The 10,309-nt window shown below is 37.8% G+C and overlaps 1 protein-coding gene across 1 annotated transcript; it reads right to left on the bottom strand.

The window, feature by feature from the left end:
- Window positions 1-263: 263 nt before the first annotated feature.
- Window positions 264-4,567, bottom strand: LOC113094883 (uncharacterized). The gene is made up of 2 exons (XM_026260522.1): window positions 4,097-4,567; window positions 264-1,975 (listed from the first exon to the last, which is right to left on the bottom strand). The coding sequence occupies exons 1-2, from the start codon at window positions 4,175-4,177 to the stop codon at window positions 548-550; spliced, it is 1,509 nt and encodes a 502-aa protein (XP_026116307.1). The 5' UTR covers window positions 4,178-4,567; the 3' UTR covers window positions 264-547.
- Between the last annotated feature and the right edge of the window lie 5,742 nt (window positions 4,568-10,309).

The raw sequence follows: 10,309 nt of genomic DNA, 5'->3' as shown, positions 1-10,309 counted from the left end.
GCTGTGTCAGTTACTAAAAGATCCTCAATTGGTCTTTCCCATCTGTATTCTTGTTGCGACACATCAGTTTTTTTAATCTTTACCCATTTGTTGGGCACTAAACCATGGCTCCCTTTTGGAGGTGCCAAAACTTGATTCTTGGCATTGTGTACTGCCAGACTGAGTCTTCCATCAGTTTGGACAAGGCTTTCAGATGCTAGATTTTCAGTGGACATGGGCCGGCCTGTGACATGTTCAAAAGGGCATAGTCCATTTTCCTTGTGGTTTTCCTTAAGGCATCGTTTGTCATCATGTTTTTTTACATCTTCCATTAACAATGATGATTGTTTCCTGGCCAATTCAATTTGAATCTGTTTACTATGTAGAACAGTTTGTGAGTTTTGCTGAAGTTGTCTTAATGCCGCTGCATGTTTACCTCTCTCCTTTACGGCTTGTTTAGCAGCACTGTCTACTAGGACATCCTCTGTGGCTTCAGTTGTTGAGGTTTCATGGAGTCCATCAGCTTTTGGATAAGATGTCACTAGCTGGTGCTGCAGAGAGAGGTTCTTCAGTTTCCCTGTGGCTCCACAGCATTTAGCAGAGTCTGTTTTTGTTTGGCTGTCAACTGCTGAAACCTCTTCAACAGGTGGTCGTCATCACTTTGTCTCAAACTCAGCTTACAATCACGAATCCAGTGTCCTTCCTCGTTGCAATGTCTAAATCTTTCCTGAGTTTTCTCTCTTGAGTGTCTCTGATATTCACTTTTTTCGTATCCCATTGTCCTGTAGTTGTATGACAAGGTTTTGGATTGTAAAACTCTGAGATCGACTTCCTGTGTTCTTTCAATCTTTGCTGACCATTCTACAATCTGCATAAATGTTGTTCCAGTGCTGTCCCAGTCATCATACCTGATTTTAAGAGTTTTAGAAACCTCAGGTTTCAGTCCATTCACAAATATGGTTTTAAAAGGGATGCTAGTGTCTTCACAGAGTTCTTCAATGTTGTTGTTCAAACCAGCATGTTCCATCCAAGTTTGTCTGAAGTGTTCTTCAAACTCTGCAACACTTTCTCCTGTCTTCTGCACACAAGAGGTAATTTTAGCCCAATTAACCTCTGCAGGTTTCAGTTCAAATAAGAAGGTTTGAACCGCTTCCCATCCAGCTTCAATGTTTTCTTGAGATTCACCAATCCTTCTTTCAACACTTTCTGTAAGTCGTTGTTGGTCATTGTCTCTTAAGTTCACATTAACTATCATCACACTGTCCAGTGGATGTAAATTGTAGATTTTCTGCAAGCGTTGAAGAAATTGCCATACTTTCCGTGGTTGCTTGTACACATCTGGCAATTCTTTTGACCATTTGTCAACTTGCTCTGGAGTAGCTGGCTGGTATGTTCTGTATGGAACATATTTCTTTATTACCTTTTTTACTGTGCGAGTTCGTCGTTCACCATCTTCCTCATACTCCTCTTCATTTTCAGTTTCAGTTCTTCTGTTCTTAATAATTACAGGAGCAAGTCTAACCTTCAGTTTGTCCTTTGTAATTTCAGTATGTGTGTTGATATCTGCATCACTGTTATCAGAGCTGCTTGAAGCTTTTGATTCCAGTCGTTTGGAGAGCAAAGTTAACAACTTGTCATTCTGATGTAACAGTCTTTCTTTGTCCTTCTTTACAGTCTGTAATTGTTCAGCCAGTGCTCGAACCTTTGCTTTCTCTGCTTTTTTCTCATGTTGTAATTTGTCAGTTTCACATCTCTGTAGATGCTGTCGAATTTGTTTGAGCAAAATTACAGACAAGCCATCTCTGTTGGTGTATGTCCTTAAGCGCTGCATCTTTCCATAAGCCCTTTTAATGTCCGGCAAAGCCCATAGTCCACTCTCTGAGTACTTGATGCTGTACTTCTGGCAGATGTCATCATGGAACTTCCTCAGTCCCAGCCTTTTGTCCAGATATGCATTCAGATTCTCCAACATCTGATCAATGGTAACATGGTAACGCTTTAAAATAATGGTCCGTTGTTAATAAGTAGCTACGCAGGAAGTAATAGGTAGTACTACATTAACACTTAACTTAATACTATTAACTAATATAGAAGCAAGATTAACTAAGCACTAAGTAATAGCTCATTTAGGACATAGGTAGTTCCTTATTAGTTATTTGATAATTACTAAAGGAAAATATTGTCATTGAGAACTACTTTGGAACTATGGCCAACTAATGAAGAATAACCAATTAATTACTAATCACAACAGCTACGTCTATAAAGTGAACAATTAGCTTCTTTATGGAAACGTATATATATATATATATGTATATATATATATATATATATATATATATATAGCCTATCCATATGATATATTTTATGAGCTCCATTAAGTTCAATGTCTCCAACTCTAATAACTTTAACGTTAGTGATATTATGCTGGGGAGGGCTTCTCTTCAGGAAGTGACAATAAATAATGATGTTCTCTTGTCAAAACATATTTGCATCCTTCATGAAAACTGCATTTATAGTGTTAAGCACAAAACAACATCTTCCAGATTACAATGTGTAGAATATCACTAGTTCCTCACAGAAATATATGGCTGTACAGTATGTGTCAGATAATTTTATTGTAAATTACTTGTGAAATCCATGACTGAGTGTTCAATGTGATCTCATGAGAATACGTGTGTATTTTTACGTTAAATGTGGTTCTATCACACGTATATTTACATACGTTTTCATGCACATAGAAACGTACAATTTATATGTATTTATAGCAGTAAAACGTACAAATACATGTTTTTATTCAATTTATTGAAAGCAGTTTACTCGTCTATTTAATAGGAACTAACATTTCTGTGCATGCTGCAAACCATAGATACACACAAAAGCACAGCACACAATTACAAATCACATCCATTTTATTTGTTTGCTGTACTGCATATCTTTAGAATCCAGATGTTTGCAACGAACATATCCAAATTCAGCCCTTTATCAATGGTTCTTCATATTCATTCTCAGCAACAGCGTCCGTCACAGTCAAAGCTGAGCTCGCGCTTGTTATGAATTTGAAAATAGCGCCAGTGCGCCACGTTACGACATGATTTACGGCACTGATATCGAACGCTCATTGGTCCTCATCCAATTCGTCACAGATTGCGACATGTTGTGTTTCAGTTTATGACATTTGAATACTGCGCCAGTGCGCCTTCACGGAGAGAAGACAGATACATAATTTCATGGATTAATAAATTAAATTCTGCTCTGTACCCTATAAAAACTATTACCTCCATATAGAGGACTGCGACTGGAACTCATTATCATTTGAACTACTTTTGGTACCACTTTTGATATTTGCGCAAAAAATAAATGATTAACGTTACGTTTGTTTGTTTGTTATTTGTTTATTTATAACAGTAACGTTATGTAGTTTTAAGAAATGTTGTCTTTAAAATAAAAAATCTTTCACTTTAAAATAAATGGTCCAGATCACTAGTAACGTTAGTTCATGCGGACTGACAAGGTAACACTTGAGTAATTAGTCAGGAGTTGACATGTTTTTCACTTTAAAATAATGGGCCAGATCACTATAGTAGTTCCTGAAATATGTTTTGACAAGAGAACATCATTATTTATTGTCACTTCCTAAAGAGAAGCCCTCCCCAGCATAATATCACTAACGTTAAAGTTATTAGAGTTGGAGACATTGAACTTAATGGAGCTCATAAAATATATCATATGGATAGGCTATAAATATATATATATATATATATATATATATATATATATATATATATACATACATATATATATATATATACGTTTCCATAAAGAAGCTAATTGTTCACTTTATAGACGTAGCTGTTGTGATTAGTAATTAATTGGTTATTCTTCATTAGTTGGCCATAGTTCCAAAGTAGTTCTCAAAGACAATATTTTCCTTTAGTAATTATCAAATAACTAATAAGGAACTACCTATGTCCTAAATGAGCTATTACTTACTGCTTAGTTAATCTTGCTTCTATATTAGTTAATAGTATTAAGTTAAGTGTTAATGTAGTACTACCTATTACTTCCTGCGTAGCTACTTATTAACAACGGACCATTATTTTAAAGCGTTACCGGTAACATTTGGAGGTTCTGTTCCATGTCTTTCTGTTGTTGGCCTCAATGCATGACTATTGCCTTTGTTTTGTGCAGACTCAGCCATGGCGAATACAGGAAAAGTGCCCTCAGAGGTGTGAAAACAGAACAAAAGGTGTTAGAACTGTTAAAGGTACTTATTCAGATTTAAATTCACAGCAGTCTGTTAGACTGACCATTTTCAGTTACACAGACAAATCATTAGTTTAAAAGCCCAGCTTAGTTTTCAATCTTCCATTTAAAACGAAACATTTACATTCAGGCTAATTTTCCTTGTTTAATGTCTGAATTGAGTTCTAGCTCAGAAGGCTGAATGCCTTTTTCAAATTTGTCCCTTAGACAATTTACATTATATATATATTTTTTTTTCTGTATTTTTATGGAAGGCAAACAAACTTATAGTTTCATGGTTTTATGCCATCATCTTCTAATTCGGTTTGAACATTAATTTAAATCTACATTAGTGGCTAATGAATTAGCACCCAGTCAAGAATTCCCAATTCTTGCAGCAACATCAGTCCCAATTTTATCTATGACTCCTACAGTCTCTGGAAAAATGGACTAAATTTTTTTTTTTTTTTTTTTTTTTACACAATTCCTACAAACAAAAAGAGAAAGGACCAAGCTTATGCTTCTACAATCTCTTGATTACTGGTCTAAATTGTTTCTTTCACACAATTCCTACAGACAAAAAGAGAACGGACCAAGCCTCTGCTTCTACAATCTCTTTATGAACGGACTAAATTGTTTCTTAAACAATTCCTACAGATACAAACAGAAAGTACCAAGCCCTTGCTTCTACAGTCTCTTGATTACTGGTCTAAATTGTTTCTTTCACACAATTCCTACAGACAAAAAGAGAACGGACCAAGCCTCTGCTTCTACAATCTCTTTATGAACGGACTAAATTGTTTCTTAAACAATTCCTACAGACATAAAGAGAAAGGACCAAGCCTCTGCTACTACAGTCTCTTGATGAACGGACTAAATTGTTTCTTAAACAATTCCTACAGACTCCAGAGAACAGGATTAAGCCTATAATTACACATCTATGGCTCCTACAGTCTCACGAGAACGGACTAAACCTCTTTCTTGAATGATTCTTATAGACTCAAGAGGACTGGACCAAGCTATAAACACTTTTTCTATAGCTCCTACAGTCTCAGGAGAATTAACTAAATCATTTAAAAGGTTCCTACAGACTCAAGAGAAAGGCCTAAGCCAAACATTTCTTAAACAGTGCTACACTGGTTATTATGATTACACTACACACATCAAATGATCTGCTTACTTATGAAAAAGTGTTCTTTTAAGTTCTTTTAGAGAGCTGATAGTTTCACTCACCAAATTAGAATCTTTGAGAAGGGATCAAGTTGATTCAAATAACTTATGTCCACAGATGCGGTCTGTTGATCTTCAACACAAAAACTGTAGAATTTCCAAAACATCTGAAATTTTCATCTAAAATTAGGATTTTTATCAAGGTCCTATGTTTAGGTTGAGTCATTTTACTTCAATTGTGATGTGCAGGTCCTTTTCCAGGCTATTAAAGTGAAATAACTGAATATAAATATAGGATCCCGATAAAAATCCTAATTTTAGATGAAAATTTCAGATGGCACTTAGAGGCTTTTGCATCTGAACTCTTCATATATATATATATATATATATATATATATATATATATATATATATATATATATATATATATATATATATATATATATATATATATATAATCATACAACACGTTTTGTGCTTGTTTTTTTGTTTTTGTTTGTTTGTTTTTTAACAAAGGCCGTTATAATCTATAGTTCTTTTTGAAACCGTACTTGCTTACAACCCTAGTTTGCAAACCGGAAGAACTACATAATTAATGTGCTGTTGTTGTACCCCTGAAAAGGGGGAGAGAATTGATAAGTCAAACTCCACGATGCTTCTCCACTGATAACTTTATGTGTAATGGAGAAACACCACGAGTTCTCTCCCTACTGGTTGACAAGGCAGCAGCAATCGATCGCAGAATTGTTGGACTAAACTAATTGATCACTGATTAACACAAAACTACTTAAATAACATATTTACACTGTATTAACCTTTTAAATGGACTCAAATATAATTACACAGACATATATATTTCACTCTGTCACACACTCCCCTACAAAATAAATGTCGTCTCGACATTATCTTTCTTTAACACAAGAGTCTTTTAGTCCCATTTGTGTTTCACACAAATTTTATAGTGTCAGAGTTTAACAGTCCATGGACTAAATACTACACTTTAAAAGCAACAGCTTATGAAAAAGAACAGTCCATTCAAAGTGCAAAAATTTAAAGAGGCATGGAATAAAAGTCCATATTTCCTTTGGTTTTCACGAGTCCAACAGCCTATCCAGGACTACGGTCCAAAAGGCAAACACTCCATAGAATTCTCAAAATTTCAAAGTTCAAAGACTGTTAAAGGAGATATTCCTCAGAAATAAAACAGTCAATGTTCCGTTTTCCAGCATTTAAATGTTCCTAAGACAAAACAGTCCATCAGTTCTCTAGATGTCAAACTGTATTAATGCAAAGAAACTCAAGATGTCACTCAAGTTCACAGTCTCAATGCACATTTAAGAGTTCATGGCCCCTCATTAGTGGACTCCATAGACAAAAGGAAAATGACAGTATTGCTCAACAGGGGGCAACAAGGTCAACAGTCCATGAGCAGACACATACGGTATGTGCTGTTGCGATGTCGGCAAGATTGCATTTAATTGTCTGACATTATAAGTAGGTATACCCAAATTATTATAGGTAAATACTCTTGGTGGGCGTCTTTCTCTCCTAGGCAGCTGGTAAGTTTGCTCCTCTTGACCCTCTTGGTCACTTTCAGCAGATGGCGTGGAAGCAGGAAGGTGTTCATCAGCAGGTAAGTTGATCTCTTGTTCTTGGTCACTCTCCATGGATGACAGTGAAGCAGGAACTTGTTTCAGGGCCTCATTTGGATACTCATCAGACTCTGTGGTCGGTAGTGGTTCAAGATTTTCAGATTCAATAACAGTCTTTGAAGGTGGAGCAGTTTCAAAAGGTAAGTGTTCGCAAGGCATTAATACGTTGCGATGGAGGACTCTGGATCTTCCCTTTCCCTTTTCTGGCTTAACTTCATAAATTGGAAGCTCGCCACCCATCAGTCGCACAACTACATGGATGCTGTCTTCCCAGAAATTACGAATTTTACCAGGGCCTCCTCGCGGTGTAAGGTTCTTTACAAGAACACGATCACCTGGCTGCAATGTGGTGCTCCTCACCTTTTTGTCAAAGTTCTTTTTGTTCCTTTCAGCAGATTTTTTAGCACACTCTCTTGCAATTTTATATGCCTCTTCCATTCCATGTTTCCATTTCTCCACATACTCTTTCTGAAGGTAGGAGCTTCTGAATCCAGTCCAAAGAACATGTCGACAGGCAGTCTTGGAGACCTTCCATATAATAGGTAAAAAGGAGAAAACCCTGTGACTTCTGAGCGGGTACAAATGTAAGCATACAGCAACTTATTTAGAGAGTCTTTCCAGTTAGATTTTTTTATTTCTGTGAGCATTCTTAGCATTTGTAACAGTGTCCTGTTAAAACGTTCGGCTTGGCCATTGCCTTGCGGTTGATATGGGGTCGTTCTGGAGCCTGTGATGTTACATTATTTTTGGAGCTGTTCAAACAACTGATTCTCGTATTCTCAACCTTGATCATGATGGATGCGGGAAGGAAAACCAAATTTTAAGGCAAAATAATTGAATATGCGATCTGCAGCTGTTTTACCTGACTTAGATGTCGTGGCATATGCTTGGGCAAATCGAGTGAAATTATCTACTATCACAAGGATGTACTCAAAACCTCCTTTGCAGCGGTCTAGATGAAGAAAGTCAATTGAAATCAATTCAAATGGCTGGGTCGAAACCATGTTTGTTAATGGGGCTCTTGTCTCATGACAAGGCTTTTTCTGCTTTAGACATCTGCATGTTTTTGTGACATAATACTCAATGTCTGCCTGCATATGTGGCCAAAAGAAATGTTCACGGATGAGTGAGAGAGTACGATCTGTACCTTGATGGCCCATTTCATTGTGAAGCTCTCGCAAGACTGTTACTTTGTATTTCTCCGGCAGGACCAATTGTGTGCGTGTGGAAGTGGTTCGGCAGAGGATACCATCCTGATTAATGGCAAGTTTTCCCCATTCACGAAACAGACATTTTGTTTTTGAACTGTATGTTCTGAGATCTCTCACTTTTGGTTTTGTACCAGACAATTTGCATTCATATACAGGACTGATATCCTGGTCATTCATTTGAGCATCTTTTATTACATTTGCAGACAAAGGGGTAATTGTTGGAACTGCTAGACAGGACTGAATAGATGAACAGTTGGTCAAGACTGACCATGGGATACTGGGTCCTTCTTGAGCTTCTACAGCCTGAATGGTAGCACCTATTATGTCTGATGACAACTCCTCAGAGCACTGTTTCATCATACTACCTATTTCGAGGGGCAATCGGGACATTGTATCCGCGTCAATATTTTCACGACCTGGGCGATATCTGATTGTGAAGTGGAAATCTGCCAATTCAGCCACCCATCTGAAACCGGTAGCATTCAATTTGGCTGTTGACAGGACATATGTAAGGGGATTGATGTCACTATATACAGTAAAAGTTGGCGCATATTACAAATAATCACAAAATTTTTCAGTGATTGACCACTTTAAAGCAAGAAATTCAAGCTTGTCTGAGTGTAGGTGGTAGTTTTTCTCAGCAGCCGTTAGAGTGCGGGATCCGTAAGCAATTACACGAAGTTTCTCACTTTGTTTCTGGTATAATACTGCACCTAACCCTTGAGCTGACGCGTCTGTATGCAGTATAAAAGGCTGTGAAAAGTCAGGAAAAGCTAGTACGGGGGGCTGGAGCAGACAATCAATTAGCTGTTCCAGAGTGCTCTGATGTTGTTCAGTCCAGGTAATGGGCTTACTCAATGGAACACCAGTTCTAATGCATTTTGTCTTTGATTGTCTCTGACTCATTTTCAGGTGAGCATTATCTTCTGGAGTACTTTTTAACAGGTCATATAAAGGGCTAGCTATTCGAGAGAAATCTTTAATGTACTGTCTGTAGTAGCTAAGCAGACCAAGAATTTTCCTCAGCTCACCCACATTCTTTGGTTGTTTGTCTTTCAGGGCTCTGACAGCTTCTGTATCTGCCGGATCAACTTTACTTCCCTCTGCAGAGACGATCTTACCCAGGTAGCAGTAGCCCTCATAGTTACCCAGGTTTGAAAAACTCACACTTGCTCGGTTTAAGTTTGATACCATGTTGTCTAAGCCTCTGCAATACTTTCCTCACATCCTGGACGTGGTTCTCAAAGGTTTTACTAAACACCAAGGTGTCATCGAGGTATGGAATGCAGATCTCATCCCGCAAGCCATCTAAACACTCCTCCATACATCGCTGGAAGGCTGCGGGAGCATTCATCAGCCCGAAAGGAATACGCAGCCATTCATACAAGCCCCAGGGTGTCACAAACGCTGTTAGTTGCTTACTTTCCTTTGACATGAACCCCTGGTGGTAGGCCTTTCCTTGATCTAGTGAAGAGAACCAGGAATTACCACCTAGGCTGTCCATAATGTCTTGTACCCTTGGAATTGGTTGTCTGTCCGGATGAGTCTTTCTGTTAAGATCCCTATAATCAATACATAAACGGAGACTGCCATCTTTCTTTCTCACGCACACAATTGGAGACAACTATGAGGAGTTGGATTTTTCCTGATACACCCAATGTCATTGTCTGATTTAGAGAATGATTGACACTCTTCTCTTAACATTTGTTGTACTAACTGTCTCTGATGTTCACTCAGGTGGCTAACATTGACTGGCAGGTCCCAAGAAGCAGTATTGGTGTTGTCATGACAGTTCTCCACAGCCTTGATGGGACATACCCCAACAGCGGTAGGGTTTTCTGGTACTTCAAACATACTAGCAGGGAGGACATTCTTGACAAGCTGTACTGTACCAATCGGAGTCTGGCCCATCAGAGTGATATCGTGATCAGTATCATTGTATACCTCAATTGCGATTTTTGTTTTTTTCAGCCTTACTAGACTTTCTTTGAATTCAAGCCCATCTGCCCAGCAAGGATTCACATCAGGCTCAAAAATGAGTGTGCTATCCTCCTT

Source organism: Carassius auratus, unplaced genomic scaffold, assembly GCF_003368295.1.
Source record: "Carassius auratus strain Wakin unplaced genomic scaffold, ASM336829v1 scaf_tig00215496, whole genome shotgun sequence".
NCBI lineage: Eukaryota > Metazoa > Chordata > Actinopteri > Cypriniformes > Cyprinidae > Carassius > Carassius auratus.
The sequence above is the reverse complement of the archived record's forward strand: the minus strand, read 5'-3'. Positions and strand labels throughout refer to the sequence as shown.